Source organism: Artibeus jamaicensis, unplaced genomic scaffold, assembly GCF_021234435.1.
Source record: "Artibeus jamaicensis isolate MK-2021 breed Jamaican fruit bat unplaced genomic scaffold, CSHL_Jam_final contig_445, whole genome shotgun sequence".
Classification (NCBI taxonomy): Eukaryota; Metazoa; Chordata; class Mammalia; order Chiroptera; family Phyllostomidae; genus Artibeus; species Artibeus jamaicensis.
The window spans coordinates 349759-373053 of NW_026521832.1; the positions used below are offsets into that span (position 1 = coordinate 349759).

A 23295-nucleotide genomic window follows, 5' to 3' on the forward strand; every position below is an offset into this window, starting at 1 on the left:
CTTGGGTCTGTCTTAGCTAAGGCTGCCCGAGTAAATTCTGGGTTACTTCCAGCCATTATGCTGTATTGCAGACCGAGGAACTGCAGGTTGGGGCCCACTCAGACTCTAGGTTTTCATGAGTGGAGTCACAACTCAGTCATTCATACAAAAATTCCCGAGTTTAATACAGTCCCGCCAGAGTAGGACTGCCGTCCTCTTAGGGTTTCCCCTACCTCGTGGCCAGTTGGCCGGTTTGAGAGGTGATCAGGCTCTCATTCCACCACAAGGGGTGGGTCTCGTCTTGGGCTCTGGTCCCTGGGGCATTAACCACTCCTCAGGCTGCATAGCTTCCCACTTTGGACCGGTTCACTCCCTCTCCAGCCCAAGTAGAGAGTGGGCCTCTCCGGAAGCTAGCCATGGAGTCTGGGGCTGGTGAGGACCCGAAACAGCTGGGGTGCACACTTCCCCGCCATCACAGGGCTCCATGGAGTACCTGCAGCCACCTCGCCAGAGGCAGTCACCTGCTCGCATGAGTCGTTTCCTGGTCAGGGAACCAAAATGCTACGGAAAGAACTCAGGCTGAGTTCTGGAGGAACTGGAGGAAGCAAAGTGGATCCTTTATTTACGCATGCAGGCACAGAGGAGGCAGTCTCCAAATTCTGGGCGCTGAGCTATGGGGAGCAGTTGCTTTTATAGGGTAAGGAGCAGAGTGTTATTTCTGGCCCAAAAGCCACAAGCAGCTTACAGAAACAGGAAGCAGAGGGTAGTGTTATTTCTGGTGCACAGGTGACAAGCAGTTTACAGGAGTAAAAAGCAAAAACCCAAGTCATTCTCTGGGTGCTGTGCTATGTTTTAAAATAACTGCTAATAACTGCCAATTTCTGCTAATAGTATGAAATCTTTAGTCCCTTTGGAACATTTTTGCCCTCATTGGATTGATGTTTTTCTGTTGACAGCTAGGGGTTGAGTATTTTTCTCTCCCAGTTGGCTTCTTTTCCACTCTTCTGGAGAGTAACCTAGACGACATTGCTTGGTGTGTTTAAGGTTTTACCTGCACATACCTTGAAGGGCCACCAGACTAGTGTGACCAGCATCACCCAGCCTCTTGCAGGAAGCTTGAACTGAGAGCACCTTTACTGTGGCTGAACTCATGGTGTCCTGTTTGTTTCGGTCCCATCACTGTGTAGTTAGTTCCCTGTTTCTGGTTCAAAAGAGAATCGGTATTAGGGAATGATGTCAGAAATTATCAGCGCTTCCTTTTGCATCACCTTAGAACATCTTTCAGTCTCTGAGTATCTCTCTCAGTATAATTTGTTGCCCAAGTATTTTTTTTAATGTTGTGGATGATAATGATTTGCTTTAGCAGTAATAAATGAGTATGGAATTCATTGTTTATCACACCGGAGATGCAAGTAGGCCTACCTTGAAGGAACTGTAAAGTCATGCCAGAGAGACAGCTAAAATAGCTTAGTCACTTTGGACTTGGGTGTTACCAGGTCTCATTTAAAAACCATCTGTTAGAGTGGATCAAACAGTTTACTCTAAGTTAAAATCTGAGTTTTGGGAATAGATCTGGATTTTTATCTCCCACATACTACTAGCTGAGTAAATTTACACAAATTCCCTTTTTGAAAAGACCATGAAGATTACATGAAATATGACTTAGCACCATGCTTAACACAGTAAGCACTCTGTAAATGATAGATGTTTGTTAATACTGTTACCTGTTTGGCTTCATTTCATCTTCCAAAAGGAACTTTATTTTTACACTTGGTAAGCATCCATATATGCTAACTCCAATACTTAAATATGCTGAGAGGATGACAAGCCATTTTATCTTAACAGAGAACCATCACAAATAGAAATACCAGAACATGAATAGTAGATTACAAGGAAGAGGGGCTTTGTTGTACCCCCATTCTGTTCTCTAAGGCTTAGTGCTATGCCTGGGGTGTACAATACTTTTTGTTAGGTGAATGAAAGAACAGTTTTCACTAGTGAGTGAAGTTAACTGGAACAGTACTAAACAATAGTGCCAGGCTAGCTATAGTAATTTAGATTTTGTCCCATAGACAGTGAAAAGCCATTAAAACTGAATGGTGGTGCATCATGTACAAATTAACATTTTAATTTCTCTTGACTATATGGATCAGAGACAGAGACAGTAAGAGTCAGTGGACAGTAAGAGTCAGTGGACTCAGAGCCAGGCCCTGAGGTTGATGTGAGAGATAAAGATGAGTAAGACAGCAGGAGCTCAAGGGATTTAACGGTTAGGAGACTATTGGAATGTGGTTAAGTGTGAGATGATGACCTGGAGAACACTTGGAGAGAAAGGAACAAATGTGGGAAAGGACTAGTAGTACTTACTAACTGTATAGGGGAAGAGATAAAAGGAGGAACCAAGGTTTTGACTAAATTATGGACAGAAATACCATCTCTTGAGGATAGGTTTGAGTTTGAGGAAATGGTAAGGCATTCAGGAGCTTGGAGTCTGGTTGTCAGTGGAAATGTTTAACTGAAACTTAGGGAAGTATTTAGAAATGAAGAAGTTGATTTGTGGGTCAGCTGCAAGGAAGTGCAGGTTTAAATTATGAGGGTGGATGAGAATTTGTGAGAGAGAAAGTGAAATATGGAAGGTGGGGATGAGTCTTGGGGAATGCCCATGTGTGTGAGATGGAATGTGGAAATAAGAGGCATAGAAGGAGAGAAAAGAATGCCCAGAAAGGTAGAAAAAAAAAGATGGGAACACAGTCACAAAAGTCAGTGAACATGGGAGTTGATAGAGGGAGAATGCAAGTGCTGAATGCTGTAGCTCAGCCAGAGAAGACACAACAGGAAGCTAAAAAGGAAAATACAACCTGGACTGAAGTAGGAAATTTGGGTGAACTGTTAACCACCAGAAGGGATGAAAACATTTATTAAAAGGCTCAGCCAGGTTTCTATTTCAGGTGTGATTTATACCTAATTTTCTTAAAAAGTAACATACTACTTGGAAGTTCATAAAGAATAATAGCAGTCTGCTATTACCCTTCTAGGCTTATTCCTTGGGGTCAGTCACTGTCAATTCTTTGAGATGTTTCACCATATTTCTAAATACTATGCTCAATTACCACTTCTTGATAATAATGTTCAGATATTATCTATTGATTTGGAAAGAAGATAAGGATGTTTCCCTTAAACCTCTAGCATTCTATGCATCTTTCAGAAATCATGTGTACATAACATATTATGTAAATGTTACTTAATACAGAGTCATGTTGTATTCCCTGTGATTATTTCCTTTGGTAAAATTTAGTGTTTTCTCTGGAGATAATGATTGCCTGTTATTTTTTTAACGCAGTTTTCCATAATCTTTTTTCTTTTAAGATTTTTAATTTATTTTATATAGACAGAGGGGAAGGGAGGGAGAAAGATGGAGAAAAACATCAATGTGTGGTTACGTCTTGCACACCCCCACTGGGGACTTGGCCCACAACCCAGGCATGTGCCTTGACTTGGAATCGAACCAGCAACTCTTTCATTTGCAGGCCTGTGCTCAATCCACTGAGCTACACAAGTAGGGCCCATATTCTTCACTAGATCTGTCATAGGTCTTTGGAGTGATAGTCAATTCATTTTTACCCCCTAGAGAGTCTCCTTTGTAGCCCTCTTTCCTTTGTTCTCTTCTGGACTGTGCTCTTTTTGGCACTTTCCATTCTAGAATTACCTTATTCCCTTCCCTCTATTAAATTATTTGTTTCCAGGATCCCATTTTATCCTCTCTACTGATTCACTTTCTAGTTTTGCTAAATGCGCATTTTCTGGTAGCTTCAAGATCAAATAGAAGACAAATTATTTTGAGTAATTGCATGTCTGACAGTGTCTTTATTCCTTCCTCACACTTAATTGGTAGTTTAGTTGGGTATAGAATTCTAGGTAGAATATAATTTTTAGTTTTGAAGGCCTGCTTCATTGTCTGGGCATGTAGAAACAGAATCACTCTCTAATGGGCAACTGAGGCTGAAGTTCGCATATTTAGGCTGAGCCAAAGTAATAACAGGAAGAGAGCAAAAAATGAAGGAAATATGCAGGGATGAGAGGCTTTGCTACCCCAAAGGGATTGAGACAGTAACTGGGTTTCTGTTAGTTTCTGGTTTTGGTTTCTGGAAATGACCTCATAAAGACCAACTATACTTCTTGCTTTATTTTTTTCCCCTTTAACCTATGGCGGCTTGAATGGGTTTCTGTTTCTTACAACTGAATGGTTGTTAAGACAAGCGTCCATTTTATTTCAGAGCTATCTCTCTGTCCCGTCCTGAAGGTTCAGTGCCTGTATTTAGAAATATAATCACATTTTTTAGATAGCTCTCAACTGGAAATGAAGAGGTCTAATTTATACTGGCCCTTGGCCAGTTAGTGGCATTGGATAAGTTATTTTTCTTCCTTGTGACCCAGGCTCAGTGCCAGTAACAGTGAGATGACTATGTCCATAAGATTTTTTTTAGTTGAAGACAGAATGAGATTATCTTGTTAGGAAAGCAGCATTTGCCAGTAGGAGTGATGGGAAAGGATTGAGTAATAATTCAAAGGACTTTTTCTTAAGGAGACTACCTATTCAGAACCTAAAATAACTAATTCTGTCTTGTAGCTACTGACCCTGCTTATGTCCCACCTCGTGGTATTAGGAATACCTAATATTCCTAATGTTAGGAATATTAGGATCTCACCTGTGACTAAAATGGAGAAAAAAATGGCCCTGAAGGTGGATTTCTGGCTTCTAGCACAACACTGATAGGTCCCACTGGCTAATGGTATGGCTTGGTTTATGGTGAACACCAATTGAGATGAACTTTTCACAGACACCATCTGTCTCAAGATAGTGTTTCACTCTCAGTTGCTCCAGGCTGGTCTCGGGAACAGTACCAGGACCTGTCCTTAAACAAAAACACTACAATCTCCTCAGCCTCTTCTTATGCTGCACAGTACAGATTAAGCTTAATCACTTTCCTTCCTGGGAAAGTGAGCTGAGGATGTTCATGCATCCTGAGATGGGAAGGGAAGAATTACCCATGGGAGCCAGGGTATATATATGTGGTAAATGAAATTCACTTGTGGATAGATGTTGAAATTCACTTGCAGAGATGGGGGCTGCCCGTTGGATATAAAGTACAGTCCTCTTAGAAGAGTTGTCTATAAGTTATATCTAAGGGAGACCTGAGATTCAGGAATGGTTTGTATTTTACTGTCCTTCTGGAAACCTATAGAGCCTTTAACTTAAGATGCTCTTTTGTATTTTCAGTCCTCAGTATAGTTCTAGAGACAAGTGTTATTGTTCCCACTTTATAAATTAACAAATATGAGGCACAGAGTGGCTAAATGGGTTACCAGAGTTAGCAAAACTGGATTTCCTAAATTTACAGTGTGTGAGCTTATAGGGACCTTACTTAGATTGAGGGCCAGATTACCAGGCTGTTTGCAATGCATAATATAAGCAGAATGTCTGATGGAGTGGGCAATTGCATTCTAACAAAAAAGAATGAACTATTTTTCACCCTTTCATTAAGGTCAAGAAAAGTGGATCCTTCCTAACTACAAAAAAAAAAAAAAAATCATGGGATTTATCCCTCATGAGTCTTAAGACTCTCCTGGTGGCTTTCTGCTCTAGGGGTTGGGGATGGGCTATGTTCATCACTAAGTTGGATGTCCACAGTTGCCAGCGTAATGGCCAGGGCAAAGCAGCCTTTGTCAGGTGCCATCAGCACCTTACACATTGTTGGCAGCTCCAGGAACTTGAAGCAGATGGTTCGGCTGGTGTCCTCGGCCTCACTTTTCTGTCTGAAAGGACAGGGAGAGTCCCAGACAAGGCATTCCAGGGCTCTAAGAGCATATCCCTGTTCAAGGCAGTAACTTCTGTTGACCAGAGTATGATGGAGGTGGTGGAGGAGGGCTTAGGCATGAGGGAAGTGAGATAGTAAGCCACAGATACATCTGGTAACAGGTTACTATCCAAAATTTATAAAGAATTTGTAAGACACAAAAAAAATCCCCATTAGAAAGTGGGCAGAGGACCTAAATAGACATTTTTCCAAAAAGGATGTACACATGGCCAAAAGACATAAAAAGATGCTCAATGTTGCTAATCAGAAATGCAAATTAAAACCACAGTGAAATACCACCTCACACTGTGCAGGATGACTATCATCAATAAATCAACAAAATGCTGGCAAGGATGTGGAGAAAGGGGAACCCTTTGGCACTGTTGGGAATGCAGATTGGTACAGCCACTGTGGAAGGCAGTATGGCGATACCTCAAGAAATTAAAAATGGATCTGCCTTTTGACCCAGCAATTCAATTTCTGGGAGTATATTCAAAGAAACCCAAAACACTAATTTGAAAGAACACAAATACCCCTGTGTTCACTGTGGCATTACTTAAAATCTTGAAGACAAGGAAGCAGCCCAAGTGTCTCAGTAGATGAGTGGATAAAACAACTCTGGAATAGTTACATAATGGAATACTACTGGGCCATAAAAATTTTTACCCTTTGCAACAGTATGAATGAACCTAGAAAACATGGTAAGTGTAATAAGCCAGTCAGAGGAAGGTAAATACCATGCATTTTCACTGCTATGCAGAATCGAATGAACAAACTAAACTAATAAGGATAGTGGGGACAAACATGGATGGAGAACTGGATGATAGCTATGGGGGGAGGGTTGGTTAGGGAGTGGGGAGGAGTGAAGCAGAAAGGTAAAAGGTCTCATGGGCATGGACAACAGTGATTGTAGGGGAGAGGGCGATATAAAGGGCATGAATGGTGATGGAAAATGCAATAAAAACAATAGTAAATCAAGTGAGGTGTACTTTCTGTAGTTTTCTTAAGATTTTTAGACAGGAGGGAAGGGAGGGAGAAAGAAGAAGACAGCTATCGATGTGTGTATGAGAGAAACATCAATCAGTTGCCTCTCACCTCTCGTGTGTTACCTGAGTGGGTATTGAACCCACAACCCAGGAAGGTACCTTGACTGGGAATTGAACAGGTGACCTTTTGGTCTGCAGAACAATGACCAACCCAGCCACACCAGTGAATGCTCTCTGTAGATGTTTAAATATGTTCAATATGTAGATGTTTAAATATGTACACAGTTAAAAGTTTCCTTCCAACTTCCACCCTGCCAATGACCTAATACCTTTCCCCAGAGTCAACCAGTGTTGCCTGATTATTATGATCCTTGTAAAGATAATTGTGTGCATATATAAACAGTTCTGTAGTTTCCTTCAAAAGAAAAGTACATTTTGCTTTTTTTTACTTACCAATATGCCCTGGAGACCATTTCATATCACTGCATAAAAATTGACTCACAGTATTCATAATTAGGTTACATTATTGACAAGGATTTCTATTAGTGAACATTTCAATTATTTCCAATCTCTTCCAAACCCTGCTGCAATGAAGAACCATGTACATACATCTTTTGTTAATGATATATCTCTAGAAGTAGTATTGCTGGTCAAAGGGTGTGTGTATTTGTTATTTTGAGTAATATTGCCGTATTGTCCTTCACAGAGGTTGCATTAATGTACCTTTCCACCAGCAACATGAAAATGTTTCCTCATACCAGTGCCAGCAACATAATGAGAGATTAAGTATGGTCTCAGTGTAGACCTAATTTACAGTTCTTATCATGATGAAAGCTAAGCACATTAAAAAAAAAGATTTTATTTACTTATTTTAGGAGAAGGTTAAGTAGAAAGAGGGAGAGAAACATCAATGTGTGGTTGCCTCTCATGTGCCCCCAACTGGGAACCTGGACCATGCAACCCAGGCATGCGCCCTGCCTGGGAATCGAACCTGTGACCCTTCAGTTCACAGGCCAGTGCTCAATCCATTGAGCCACACCAGCCAGGGCACTAAGCACATTTTTACGTGTTCAAGAGGCATTTGTTTTTCCCTTTCTCCAAAACTGACCATTTTTCTATTGGGTGGTTTTTGGTGTTTTTAGGTAGATTTGTAGGAGCCTTTTTATATACCCCAAAATTAGTCCTTTGTGATAGGAGGTAGAAATACTTTTCTAGTTTGTCTTTTCTATGGTAGTTTTTGTTTTGCAGAAATTTTAAAAATCTAATTAAAATGGTCAATCTGTTTTTTTGTTATGATGGCTTTCAGGTTTCATAACATGCTGTACAAGCCTTCTCCACACCAAAACTGAAAAAATTCTCATTCCCCCCCCCCCCAGTACTTTCACATTTTCATTTTTTACATTAAAATTTGGGGTCTTAATGGAATTTATATTGGTGAAAAGTATGCGGTACAGACCAAACTTAATTTTTTTCAGGCTAATCACCAGTGATTCTAATACCCTTATTTGAGTAAAACTTATTTTCATCATTGACTTGAAATTGAAATGCTTTGTCATATACGTCTGAATATGCACGCCTGTTTCCTTACATTCATTGTTTGTATGTGTTTATGACAAATGTTTGTAGATTTGTATTTTAATTCTTAGCAGATGTCTAGATTTGTTAATATTTTATTTTAAAACGTTAAGTTTTTGTGGATTTAGAATGTTTGCCACCCCAAAATATGTCACTTTGGGATTGATTATTTTAGGTTAGCATTAAGTTTAAGAAAAGCAGACCTGGGAGGAGCTCTGAAAAGCAAGAAGTTTCCTTTTGTAAAAGGACATTTACTTTTGTAAGGGAAATCTCCATCTGCAAAGGTGTTTCTTTAACTGTACCTGGCCTGTTTTCGGTATCTGTGAAGAAGGCTTGGACTTAAATTTCCTAACAATCTAAACCTTGTTTGTTGTGCTTTTCCATAACTGACTCTCATAATGCCACCATCATCTTGTCTAAAGACAAGAAGGTGGTATTAAATATAATGGCTTCTACCATTGGGGGAGTTACTCAGTGCTCCTGGCTTTATTCTATATCTACAGGAGTTGGGCATATTATTAAACTTTTTTCTCCTGCTAATCTGTCTTGTGTTAATTTGATTGTTAGGCTACCAGCCAAAGAACTTTGAATGGTAAGGATGATTTTTCATCCCTGACAATTGTATACAGGGTAGGGCAGTAGTAGGTTTACAGTTGCTAGTATGTGAAACATTATTTATTATTGTATTATTTTATACGAACAACTGTAAACCTGCTTTTGCCCTACCCTATACATGTATAGATCACAGAGTATGGAGTACAAAAGTACATGGGAAATTGTTTATATGTTTTCCTCAGAGACGGGTTTTGTGAGGGAAGGGTGAGAGTCTATTTCTATACCATTTTAAGCTGTTTGACTTGCTAAGATCGAAACTGGAAAAGACACTGGTGTTTGGGCTGCCTGTCACTACCAAACCCAATAAACAATGACAGTGATGGACTATTTATGGGTGCTTTATTCAGATGGCTGGTGATATGAGAAGATGATGCTTTCATACCCTAACAGACTATCTTGTCTTCTTTCCAGGCCAACATTCTTATACCAGGGAATAAACAAGGTGTGGTGAGGGCTTTTGAGATTCAAGGAGGATTAGGTGAAAGAAAACTCAACATTCCTGTCCTGGACAATTAGCTGTTCCCAGGGGCAATTGGTTGGGTGGTCATCTGTCTCACCCTGGAATACAAAGGCTCAGATGTTCTCAGGTGGTAATCTTTAGCAGTGCCCCAGGAGGTCAGCTGTTTTCCTAGGAGCCAGGGTAGGCCTTATCAGTAGTTTCTGAAACAAAAGCTTTAACATACACATTACTTGCTAGGCTTATAACTTTTTACCTTAAAGTAAAATTTCCCAACTCTTGAGTTCCCTATCAAGATAAGCCTGTAATACTTGAGTAGAATATATGGGTGTATGTATATGTCTGTAACTACTCTTATTGTTTTGTCTGTACACACGCACACACACACACACACATTTGGAAATGTCAAAATGTAGGGTGTTCATGTCTAGAATTGTATGAGGAGTTGAGTGACCAAAGGGACTTTCATCATGTGTTTTATATACTATATATTTTTACAATGAAAAGTTTAAGAACAGACTAGTCAAACTAATCTGAGGTCAGAATTTTAAATGTGTCTATTTGTGAGATTAATAAAACAATAGAACTAAAATGCTACATGATATGTAAGAAGACCCAAGAAGTCAGTCAGGGAAGTGTTCTAAGGTAATTTCCTTAAAACTGAATTGCGCATAACTGTGGAGGTATTAAAGACTTTCAAAGAGGTGTGTGGGCACAATTAATTAATTGAGCTAATTTTCTCATTCTTAATTTACAGTTGTATTTCTTAAAATGGATTTGCATGAAAAGGCATTTAAATTTATATGAGAAGGCACCTGTGGTAGGGACCTCCTGTTGGTTCTCCTTTCCCACCAACTCTTTCCTAGTTGACCTTTCCCACCTTTTTAGAACAGAGGCAAACCTCACTCTTCCTGGCTCTTTGGAACATTGTCTTGGGGTATAAAAAACTTCAGGGAATCACAGGAATTGTTACCGAACAAGAGGTCCAAGGGAGGGGCAATACAATATTTGGCCCACCTAGGGATGCCCAAAACTGCTATACAACAGGGGCCCCTCCAAAAAACAAAATACTAATATCTACTGGGCTCTTCTGTCCGCCGCCAATTGGAAAGACATCTCTCAATGCCAGAGATTTGTGAAAAGGAAATAAAATGTTTATTTAATGCTATTCAGGCCTAATGCCTCTACTAAAATATCAAAGTCCTTTAGGTTGTACACTTACATCCACACAGCGCTCCCTTCTCCCACTGTCCCAACTCCGGGTACCGTAAATCAGGAAAAGAGCACACGTCTGTGTTTCAGGCCGCTGGCACTGTCAGCTGTGTCACTGTGCAGGATCTCGAGTTAATCCAAAATATTGTGGTACCCTCTCATGATCCACTGGCAAGAGTCCTTTGTACCCAGTTCCAGTCAAAGTCTCTTGCTTTTTCAGGCCCCGTGGCCAAAGGGGGGGCACCCCAAAGCCACGTGGGCCTCTTCTACCAAAGCTGCAGGAGTCCACACTCCACCAGAAGCATGTGGCTGTCTTCTTCACCTGGCTGCAGGGATCTCCATTCTGGCAAAGCTGCGTGGTTTTTCCCTTTCACCTGGGAAAGAGGGGGTCCGCACCCTGCCAAGACCACGTGACTCCCTCTTTCACCTCACCAAGAGGGGGTCCTCAGTCTGCTGAAACCACGTGGCTATCCCCCCCATCTGGCCAAGCAGGGACCCTTCATGTCTTGGAGCCAGTCTTTCCCAAGCTCCCGCCCAGGCCATCTCACTCAGGAGCGCAGACCCTAGTTACATCCTCCTGAGTCCCAGTTACTCCCTTCTCCCAGGCTCCAAACTTGGCCACAGCTATTTAACATATCTATGAAACCAGTTAAAGGTTATAGATATGTTAAATAATCATTCCAGAGGTTAGCTGCAAAACTGTTGCTATGCAAAACAGCTCTCGATGGCCTGGCTCCATTCGTTTCTTCCCCCTGGGCAGGGGGGGGGGGGCGCGGTGAGGACATCTTAATATGTCTCTCCAATATTCCTATACACTTTGAATTCTGGACACCATTCCAAATCTGTTTTTTGGGGGCCCCCCCTTGGCTGCACCCTGTATCAGAATGATTTGAATTATCTGGCCTAATTGAAGGTAAAAACATTTATTTGTAAACCAAGTGTTTTCTAATTCTTTTAACAAATTGAAGAAATGGCAATGGAATTGTTATTCATGGGATATACTGCTATTTTGCCTCAGTGTCCATTTCCCCTTTGCCTCCCTTTTTAAAGAAACCATTCTGCCCACCTCCACTGAGTTTTAGCAGAGAACATTTCTTTTTTTTTTTTTAAATATTTTATTTATTTATCTTTAGAGCAGAAGGAAGGGAAGGAGAGAGGGAGAGAAATATCAGTGTATGGTTGCCTCTAGTGCATCCCCTGCTGGGAACTGGCCTGCAACCCAGGCATGTGCCCTGACTGGGAATCGAACCATGATCCTCTGGTTCACAAGCCCGCGCTCAATCCACTAAGCTACACCAGCCAGGGCCAGAGAACATTTCTGACTAGCTGGAGACATTTCCTAGCCTCCTTTTGTAGATGAGGTGTACCTATGTGACTAAATTCTTGTTAATGCAAATGCAAGTAAAAGTGCATGTGTTGTGGAGTAAATTGCAAACACAAAAACCTCTCACAGATTCTTGCTGTCTTTGAATACATAGCCCTTTGCAATGTGACTTTGCCACTCCTCTCCATCTGTTGAATCTGGGCTTAGCTACGTAGAACTTGGTTTAGCTAAAGGGACATTATCAAATGTGGCGCAAGCAGAGCCTTGTGCGTATGTATTGGGGTTGACCCTCTTGTTTAGAAACATAGTCAACAATGACAAAGCTCAGGTTAGCCTGCTAGGTGCTACAGAGAAACATACAAATTATCCCCATCACCCCAGCCAAGCATCATGCTTGTGCATGAGACCATCTGCAACCAATCAGCACCCAGCCTACTCCCAGCAAATGAATGAATCCAGGTGAGACCAGCAGAAAAACTGTCAGTTGAGTCAAGCCCAGATTGCCAAACCACAGACTTAGGGGCTAAAAAAATGATTATCATTTTTAATCGCCAAAATTTGGGTGGTTTGTTGTGCAGCAAAATGCTTAAATGTTCATCCCTTTTCCCTATTTTCTACTGTCTGGAATGTAGTACTACTTGAACTACCTTCAGCCATTTAAGAAAGGGCTATATTGTAAGGACTAGAAAAGCAACACAGGAGGAATCTTCATCCCGGAAAACTTCAAGGAGCAAACAAAGTGCCCCACCTATCATAGACGACCCAGGATAATGATGTCAGAGACATAAAATTCCATCTAGTTTAAGCCACTGCAGTTTTTAAAGTTGATTATTAAATATTATTTATATAATCACTGTGGTTTTTGCTGTATGAGATAGAAATTCCAATAGAATGATATTGCTGTTAAAAAATTATCTCCTCACCAAGATATGTAAGCAGCCAAAGTGTCCATCAGTAGATGAGTGGATAAAACAACTATGGGACATTTACACATTAGAATAGTACTCGGCTATAAAAAAGAAGATTTTATCATTCGTGAGAGTATGGATGGTTTTCGAGACAATTATGCTAAGTGAAATAAGCCAGTTAGAGGAAGACGAATACCATAGATTTCACTCAAATGTGGAATCTAATGAACAAACTGAACTTACAAGCAAAATAGAGACAGACTCATAGGTAGAGGGTAAGCTGACAGCTCTGGGCAGGGGTTAGAGGGTGGAAGAATCCAAAAAAAAAAAAAAAAAAAAAGGAAAAAGGACCCATGGACATGGACAGTGGTGATCAAAAGGGTTTTTTTTTAGGCTCCGCTGAAGAAGAAATGCCGATCAACCACAAAGTTAGGCAGTATAGAGCTTTACTGGGGTTTGTGCATCCGAGTGAGGTCCTCCAGTCTGCAGAGTGGGACCGGGGAAGTCTCGCCCAAGCAGGGAATATGGTGGGGTTTTATTTTGGTTGGCTCTCTCTGTGGGAGCTGAGGATTAGTCCCCTTTGAACAAAGCGGCAATATATCATTGGTGGTTTTCCTCAGGCTCAGGTTGCTTTGCGGATATCTATTTTGGCAAAGCCCACCGTTTCAGCTCTCTGGTTTGACATCAGCCGTCTTTTCCAGGTTGTAGCTCAGCTGCCATTTTGTCCTACCACACCCATCCTTACATTCCAGCCTCTTTGATAGGATAAGGGGCGCTATGTTTGGTCTGGCTACTTCCTGTTGTCAGGGGGGCGTAGAGGCGAGGGGCTAGAGGTCAGCCATTTCTGAGGAAGGGGCAAGTAGGTTTTCTAACAGTGGGAGAATAAGGGAGGAGGAAGGGGTCGGGTTTTGTGTGATCTGAAGAGTAGTGCCTAATAATTAGAGAACATCCTCGAAGCAGAACAGGGCAGGAGGGTATACAAGGAATGAATGGGAAAAGGGAAAGCCGTCCAGACTGCAGTTAAGCGGGGGGGGGGGGGGGGGGGTTGCCATAGGTGAGATGGGGTCCTGTCAATCCCCATGGCCGAGATCTGGGAAGGAGTAAGAGATCCTGAAAAAGATGGTGGTAGCCCCCATGTCCACTAGGAAAGAGATGGACTTACCCGCTACCTACAGCGTTACCCTGGACTCAGCTAGGGGGAAGGGGGGTCTCCAAGTCCGGGCCACTTCAGTCATCTAGGAGTCCGAGAAGTTATGGCGTGGCCAGGGAAGAGTCCACACCTTGATCGGCTGGTCCCCTGCGTGGAGGCGCTGGGGACAAGCCTGTAAGGGGACAGGCATCCCTCCAGTGGCCAAGCTGTCGGCAATCGGGCCAAGGCTTCGTTGGTGGCCGAGGTTGAGGACACTGGCGGGCCCAGTGCTCTTCTTTGCCACGCTTGAAACAGGCCGCTGGTGGGGTGTTCTTTGGCCCGGACTTCAGCTTCGCCCCTGGGCCGGTGTTTGCCGCCAGCCACAGGGCCGCTAGCATGGCTTGGGTTTGCAGGGCTACCTTTTGCTGTAGGCGAGCCTGGTAGGCAGCCTCAGCCTCTGCTTCCCGGTTATTGAAAACCTTAAATGCTACATTTACCAGATCTCAGATGGGGGTTTGGGGGCCATCCTCGGCCTTTTTCAGTTTCCTTCTAATATCTGGGGCTGACTGAGAGATAAAGTGAGTAGCTAAGACAGTGGCCCCAGCGTTAGAAGCCAGGTCAAGGCAGGTATGGAGCACCATTGCCTTGGTTAGTCTGTTGAGAAACAGCACCGGATTTTCTCTGGGGCCTTGGGTGACCTCTCTGACCTTATCATAGTTGACTGCTTTCTGGGCAGATTGGTGCATATACCTGCTATCAGGCACTCGACCATTTGGTTGCGGTGCCTTCGACCCACCTGTCCTACCTGGTAGTCCCAGTCTGGTTCTGCCTCTGGCACAGCTTCAGTCCCTGCTGGCATGAAGGGATTGGTGGTGTGGGTTTGGTCTGCATGAGCTCTAGCTGCAGTCCAGACTCAGTCAGGCTTGTCCGGGGTCATGGTGGAAGTTAAAATGATGTGCAGGTCATGCCATGTGAGGTCATAAGCCTGGACTAGGGACTGGAATTCCTGATAAAATTGGTAGAGTTAATGGAAAAAGAGCCTAGGCATTTCTCAATTGAAGAGAGGTCAGTTAGTGAGAAGGGGACATGGACCCGAATGACAGACACCTTCTGCTCCTGCCACTTCCCAGAGGGAATCTAGGGGCTATAATTCAGGCGGGAGCGGGTGTGCGAGCTAACCAGGGAAGAAAGGTCTTCGAGGGAGGGGGAGAATCCAGTCGAGAGGGGAGAGCCGGGGCTGGAGTAGCTGTTGTTGGGAGCTGATAAGGAGGAGGGGGAGAAGGAGGGGAAGCAAAACCTTCAGGGGAATCAGAAAAGGAGGGAGGGAGGTTCTGGGGCAGTAGGCTTAGGAGGCCGGATGGGTTCAGAGTTTCCTTGGGCGAGAAACTGGGCTGTGGAACATTGGGCGCACAGATCCGGGCGGGAGCGCAAGGCCCAAAAGCCCTGAATGTAGGGGACCTCAGACCATTTGCCAGTCCGTCTGCAAAAATTATCTAGGTCAGTAAGGGTAACGAAATCGAAAGTGCCTTCAGGAGGCCAGGTTTCACAATTATCGAGCTGATACAACGGCCAGGCCGTAGTGGATAGAAAAATCAGAAGTTTTCGCTTGAAGCCAGGATCAATTGCTGGCAAATTTTTCAGAAGGTACCCTAGAGGTGACTTAGGATCTGGCTTGGACTCCTGCCCTCCATTCCTGGTCCCAGGAGGATCAGCAAGTGGGAATCGGCATCCCTAAACCCAATCTGCCCATCCGGTCGGGTAAAAAGGGCGGTCTGGGTCCAGGGACGTCTCCTCTGGTGCCCAGAACCTCTCAGCGGAGGGAGAGCAGCCTCTCCTAGAAGGGTTACCCCCAATGCAGCTCTGCGGTTTTGTGGAGAGCAGTCTCTCCCAGCAGACAGGGGCCCAAAATCAGTGTTGGGGGACCAGAAACTTAAGGGCAACGGCACTTACTTTGTCCAGACTGGTGGGGTGGTTGCAAGGCCTCCTCGGGGAGTAGGGAGAGGAGCGGTCTTCAGAGGACAACTCATCCCGGGTTTCGGCACCAAATGAAAGGTTTTCTTAGGCTCCACGGAAGAAGAAATGCCAGCAGCCACAAAGTTAGGCAGTATAGAGCTTTATTGCGGTTTGTGCACCCGGGCGAGGTTCTCCAGTCTGCAGAGTGGGGCTGGGGAAGTCACCCCCAAACAGGGAAAATGATGGGGTTTTATTTTGGTTGGCTCTCTTTGTGGGAGCTGGGGATTGGTCCTTTTTGAACAAAGTGGCAATATATCATAGGTGGCTTTCCTCAGACTCAGGTTGCTATGCGGATATCTATTTTGGCAAAGCCCACCCTTTAGGCTCTCTGGTTTGACGTCAGCCATCTTTTCCAGGTTGTAGTTCAGCCACCATTTTGTCCTACCCCGCCCATCCTGACAGTGATGGCATGGGGGAAGAGAGGTATAAGGGAGATCAATGGTAATGGAAAAATAAAAAAATTGTTTCCTTTTGTTTTCATCTTATGTGAACATAATTTCTCAACACAAACATCTATCTAAAAAGAAAAATAGAATTGCTGCTGAACCCTTTTCATTTCAGCAAAAGGTAATATTTATGTATAGATAACTAAATATTTTTTTAATTCCTACATTTAAAAAAATTTTTGTTTATTTTTAGAGAGAGGGGAAGGGTAGGAGAAAGGAAGGGAAACATCAATGTGTGCCTCTTGTGCACCCCTACTGGGGACCTGGTTTGCTATCCAGCCATGTGCCCTGACTGGGAGTCGAACCAGCGACCCTTTGCTTCATAGGCCCATACTCAATTCACTGAGCTACACCAGCCAGGGCAATTTAAAAAATTTTTTTGAAAAGATTTTATTTGTTTTTAGAGAGGGGGCAGGGAGGGAGAAAAAACAGACAAACATGGATCTGTGGCCTCTTGTACCTACCCCTGCCCCCAACCTGGGACCTGGCCCACAACCCAGGCATGTGCCCTGACTAAGAATCAACTGGCGATCTTTTGCTTTTGGGGGGAAGACCCAGCCAACTGAGCCACACCAGTCAAGGCAGACAACTAAATATTTTAAGTTGTGAATCCATCACCCTAAGAGTGTGTAAAATATTGAAATAGTATGTTTAATAATTGGTTACCAAAATTTGTTGTTTGATCAATAATACATTAATAAGAGGAATTTTGTAAAATACATATTTATAATTTTATGGTCACAGGAAGTTTAAAGAGATCTAATTTGTTGATGTATATTTATTGCAGAGTTGTATGATGGGATATTAAAAATGCTTTTGATCATAATCCATTAATATAAAATTTTTGTGAGAGGTAGAATGGAAATATACATTCAAGAAGAAAAGGAAAATAATTTCCCCAATCCAAATATTAGTTAGAAAACATTATCAGGATTTAATATATTGTATACAAAATAAATATTTAAAGAATAAGGACATACAAAGGTTGAAAATTATGGAAAAATATGTTAAATATAAAATAGCATAAAGAAAGCTGGCACATCTATATTAATATCAGACCCAAAAACCATTTTACAAATAGAGTCACTGTTGGGGGGGACTCTGCAGGTGGAGCCATGGATGAGAATAAGTCTACCAAGACATAATTCTGGTTGGAGAGGAAAGGTAGCCAATCTCTCATTAGAAGAAGGGCCAGGAGCCTGTTCCTCAATGGACTTTTATTAGGTTCAATTTGCACAGGAATACAGGTAAGGCTCATCAACCATCATCAGGCAGTAAGGGTCAACAATAGATGCCATACAAAGAACTGTGAGGGTTTATTTTGAGTCAGGGTTAGTTAGCAAAAGGGCTATACAGCTTTAAGAAACAAACTCATTTTATGCTTGGACCCTTATCATTTAAATTGGGGGTATTCTTAGCAGAGCAGGTTTCAAAGGATTTTATGCATTCTTTGTTAGGCCTGATTACCCCAGGGAACTGCCCGTTCCTGCACAGGGCAATATCCACCTCCAGCATTGTCTCAGGATTAAGTCAGGCCAGGGAAGTAAGGAAGCCAAGAGATTAGGAAACTTTTTACAGATAGAATGAGGACTCAGGCTGTGTGGAGGGGCAAGGATCCATCACCCCCTTTTCCTGTAGTCCCCCAAGTCCTTCCCTGAGGGCCCCTTTGTGACCATGCCTGTCTTAGGTCATCCCTCCCTTGAGAAATCTTAACCTGTCATTGCATAACCAGTCATCTACCTAGGGCCAAGCAGGATGAAGTAAAAGGTGGCAGAGGTGGTGCCCCTGCCAGGAAGATAAGCCTTATCTCTTTAGTTGCTTATGGTCCCAAGGTCTCTCACTCAGCCTCAGCCATGGGGTATGGGGGGTTACAGCTCCTGAAACTGGGCAGTTCCCAACAAGTTACTATGTGGTGATAAAAAAGATTCAGTTCACCAGGACAATAATTAATTAGAATCATGTATGCACTTAAAAAAATCTCAAACTATGTAAAGCAAAACTTGAAAGAACTACAGGAACATCCATAGTAATAGGCATGTTTTCATACCTTTTTTTCAAGTATTGATAAGTCAAGCATACAAAAAGATACCAATGATTTAAATAATAAGTTCATCTAATGGACATACAGAGTTTTCTCCACCTAACGATTGGAGGATTCATATTCTTTCCAAACACACCTGGAAAATTACAAAGTCATGATCTACTAGCCAGTAAAGCAAGTATCAGAATCAGGATCATAAAGACCACATTTTCTGACATACATAATTAGCATAGATGTAAAAAAAAGATGCTTAAGAAACCCTGTTTTCCACAAGTTACATCTTCTTTGCCTGTCTTTCTTACTTAGTGAGATGTTGTAGGGGGAAAATATATAGGTAAAGGATGTTTTTGGTTATGTTCTAGTTCTGTGGTTTTATAATGGACTCATATATGTTAATTATACTGTTATGCTTTATATTTTTAGATATGCTGCATATTTTTATATATAATAAATGATATTTTAGAAGATGATACATAACACATGATAAAATCACGTATACATATATATATATTATTATACCACTATGATACCTTGTATATAATGCAGAACAGAGATCTAAGAAAGTTTACTGCCTACCTACTTTTGTAGTACTCTAAACAAATTTTCTGTAAAAATACAAATGACCAAAGTTGACTCAAAAAAAGAGACAAAACCTAACAGGCCAAGGAAACGTGGAAGAATTTGAGAAAATTATTTGCAGTATCATTCCAGAAACACTTGAATAGTGTATAAGCAAATTCTTCAAGATATTTTGATGCTATTCAAATGTTACAGGAAACAACTCAGCCACTTTTGGGTATACGGAGTGGAACTTTATTTTTACGCACGTGGACCCAGAGGAGTCAGTCTCAAAATTCTGGGCCCCAATCAGTGGGGAACAATTGTGTATATAGGGTGAGGGGCGGTCTGCCACATGGACCATTCATTGCTTCTGGTGGGAAAGCAAGAAAGCGGAACTGCTGATAAGAGTTAATTCTAATTTCTTTGTTCTTACTCCTCAGTTACTTAGTTACTTGCTCTCCCTGATCCTGTTGACTCAGCTGTGAGCCCCCTCCTGGGCAGGCTATTAGCCATTACATTCATCCTATTGATTCAGCCACTACACAAATTGATGGCATAGGGAAAAAGGGAGATCTCATATCTTTTTACTAATAGCAACAAAAGGAGGAAGTCTATAGACCAATCTCACATGAATATTGTGAAAATCCTAAATAAAACATTAACAAAAATAATTCATCAGGATATTAAAAATATAATGTACTGTAACAAATGGAGTGGTTTTTATTTTAGAAATTCTTGGGCCCATTTATTTTTTAAGATTTTATTTATTTTTAGAGAGAACAGAAGGGAGGGAGAAAGAGAGGGACAGAAACATTGATGCATGAGAGATATATTGATTGGTTGCCTCTCACGTATCCCCAACTGGGAACCTGGCCCACAACCCAGGCATGTGCCCTAACTGGGAATTGAACTAGCGATCTTTTGGTTTGCAGGCTGGCACTCAAACCACTGAACCACACCAGCCAGGGCAGAAATCTATTAAAATTAATGTTAGTAGATTTTTAAAATTCAATATTCTGATTAAATCTTACATTCATTCTCACTAAAACCCAAAGTAAATGGTAATGTATGAATATTGGTTCAACATAATGCAGAAGTATACATCAAAATTCTATCATCACTTAATGATAAAATATAAGGTAATTTCTGTTAAAACAAGGAGCAAGTTAAAGATGCTTTCTGTTACCTTTGTTATTTTATGTTGTTCTGGAAATGTGAGTCACTGCATTTAGACAAGAGAATAAAGTGTGAGATATAAATATGGGGAATCTTGAGGCAAAATGTCTATTTATAAATGATGTAACCTACACCTGGGAAACCCAAGAGAATTAAGAATATTAGAAATAGTGAAAGGTCAAATATATGAATAGATAGTTCACAAAAAAGAAAATGCAATGAAAAGTTGTTCAGTATTACCAGTTAGAGGAAAGCAAATTTTTAAAAAATTCAGAGTTCAGAATTTCAGAATTACCATCTAATAGATGAACAAAAATGAAAAAGATTGATATATCCAACTGTGGTAAGGGTATGAGGAAATAGGCAATCATACTGTGAGTGAAAATGTATCCTGTACCTTTCACTTCATGCTACAGAAGTAAAAGCATGAGTGTGCTGAAATGTGTGTATGAGGATATTCACTGCAGCAGTGAGTACAATACCAAAAACTTAGACAATGGGGAAGACCCATTGGTTAGAAAATGGTTGAGTATATTACAGCATATCCGTAGTATGAATTATTATGTGAGCATAATTTGTGTAAAATAAATTAATATATAAACAAAATTTCATAAGGCATTTACTTATAAAATAAATACATAAAATCATTTTTCCTATATACAATTGATAGTCATAAAGCATAATAGAAAAAATTTCACACAGTATAGCAACAACAATAAAAAACCCATATAATATGTCTGAGAATTAAAAATGTAACAAGATTGCTATATCAGACCTATAGGTAAAAATGATAAAATGTTTATTAAGGAACATAAAAGAAAATCTAAATAGAGACAATTGTTAATTTTCCCTATATTTAGCTATATATTTGTTACAATTCTAATAAATCCCAGTAGTAGCTTGGTGGTCTGGCCCCCAATGCTTCTGCCCTAGCCTTGACCTCTTGCTCCCTCTCCTGTGTTTTCACACCTTCATGTTCCACCAAGTCTCCACTAGAATATCCTGCTGACTTGAGACAAAACTGAAAAGTTTAGTTTGTCCTAGCTACAAAGCATCATCTGATTTGAAAAAAAGATAAAGAAGGATTGTATTTATTCATTCAGCCTAGAACTGTGGTTGTAAGCATTGACTTGAAGCCCAGGTCTGGCAGTTGGTTAGAGCACCAACCCCACACTCTACAGTTTCAAGTTCAATTCCCCTTGTGTGGGATTGTGTCAGAGCACATACAAGAATCAATCAGTGAATGTATAAATAAGTGAAAAAACAAATCAATGTTCCTTCCTCTCTCCCTTCCTCTATAAACTCTATAAATTAAAAATAAAAAGCATAGAGCCAGGCTTCCTGTGTCCAAGTCTTGGTCCCAAAACTTACGAGTTGTGTGATGGGCAAATTTCTTTAGGCTCCTGGAACAGGAACTACACTTAACTCTTAGTAAATAAATGGTTATATTCGACAAACACTGAGCAATTGTGATGTTTCAGGTACCATAGAACATAGAGAAATGACTAAGTAGCAGAAGCAGACTATATTAGTATGTACTTAATTTCAGCCTCTAGAGTCAGAACAGGTTTGTAACCTGACTTTCACATTTATTAGCTGTAAAATGTTAGACAAATTTCCTAACCCCTGAAAATTAGCTTATTGATCTATAAAATGATGCTAATATTTTTGTCCTAGGATCGTTGTGTGGATTATATGAGGCTACCATTGTAAACTGTTTATATAGCATAGTTCCAGTATAGAGCCTGGTGCAGAAAGGGCTCAGTAAAGGTTAGTAATGGCTGTTTTAATGGTTCCTCATGTTGTATTCAAAGAGAGAGAAATCAGACGTCCAGGCACTTAGAGCTCAAGATGTTATTTATTGGCCAAAAGTTTTACCTGCGCAGGGGCGGTCTTTCCCTACCAGAGCTACAAAATGGAAGCCGCACGTGGCTTACAGGCTACGGGGTTTTTATAGGGCAGAGCAAGCAAACGTGGGCTTACAGAAGCAGATGTGGCGGTTAGCTATTAGCTAGGTTGCTAAGTTGAGAACGGCGAAGGTCCCTAATTGGTGGGTGTTGCTGCTGGCGGGCCTCTTCTGGCGGGCCCTGGTTAGTTACCTTATTTGGCTAGGAATTTTAACCCAACTGTTCCCGGAGGTTTATTTATTACCCAGTCTCAGGAACTGCAGATGCCTACCGGTTGTCTGTATGTTTCCACTACTAATGGCCATTACACTCATATTTGAGGCAATTTACAGTGTTCCAAGCACATTTATGTACATGATTGTATTTAGTTCTGATAAAACACTGAGTTATTATGATTATTTCAAAAATTGTTATTTGTGCACTGGTTGGTGTGGCTCAGTGGATTGAGTGCTGGCCTACAAACCAAAGTGTTGTGGTTCAATTCTCAGTCAGGGCACATGCCTGGTTTGTGGGCTAGGTTCTCAGTGGGGGCCATGTGAGAGGCAACTACACATTGATGTTTCTTTCCCTCTCTTCTTCCCTCCCTTCCCCTCTGTCTAAAAATAATATAAATAAGAAAATCTTTTAAAAAATAAAGAATTGTTTTTTATACTGAGCATATGGACTCTTAAGAGTCATTGAGACTAGCTTAAAACTACAGTTTGTAAGTAGGGGACCTAGGATTCTATCTCCCAAGTTATTTGATCTTTCTCTGGAAGTTTCATTTTCGTTTCCTTTGTCCCTGTTATCACACCCATCCAAGCCATTCAGGTATGTCTGCAACACAAAGACTGTGATAACATTAATGGGGTTGTAAGTATATCAGGGAACTAGGAAGGAGAAATTCTGAATGAGGGATCCTGAAAAGGCTCCAAGATGGGCATGGAGTGAGTTAGGTCTTGACAGATGTTTGTTGACTTTGGGGAGCTAGTGCCTGATGGATAAATTGGTGAGGTAAGGTGGGGAGTGAGCTGGGGAGATCTGGCTTCCAGTCTTGGCTCAGCACTAGGCTAGCTGTGAGATGCTGGGAAGGTCACGTCCCTTAACGACTTGTCTAGCAGGGTGGGAGGGC

General features: G+C 41.5%; 1 protein-coding gene across 1 annotated transcript; it reads right to left on the reverse strand.

The window, feature by feature from the left end:
- Positions 1-389: 389 nt before the first annotated feature.
- Positions 390-5714, reverse strand: CD160 (CD160 molecule). Its single transcript, XM_053666193.1, is given in 9 exon segments — positions 390-520; positions 1041-1062; positions 1065-1081; positions 1084-1180; positions 4714-4809; positions 4811-4874; positions 4876-4930; positions 4933-5008; positions 5655-5714. Coding segments are annotated over 9 exon segments (618 nt in total).
- Positions 5715-23295: the final 17581 nt, after the last annotated feature.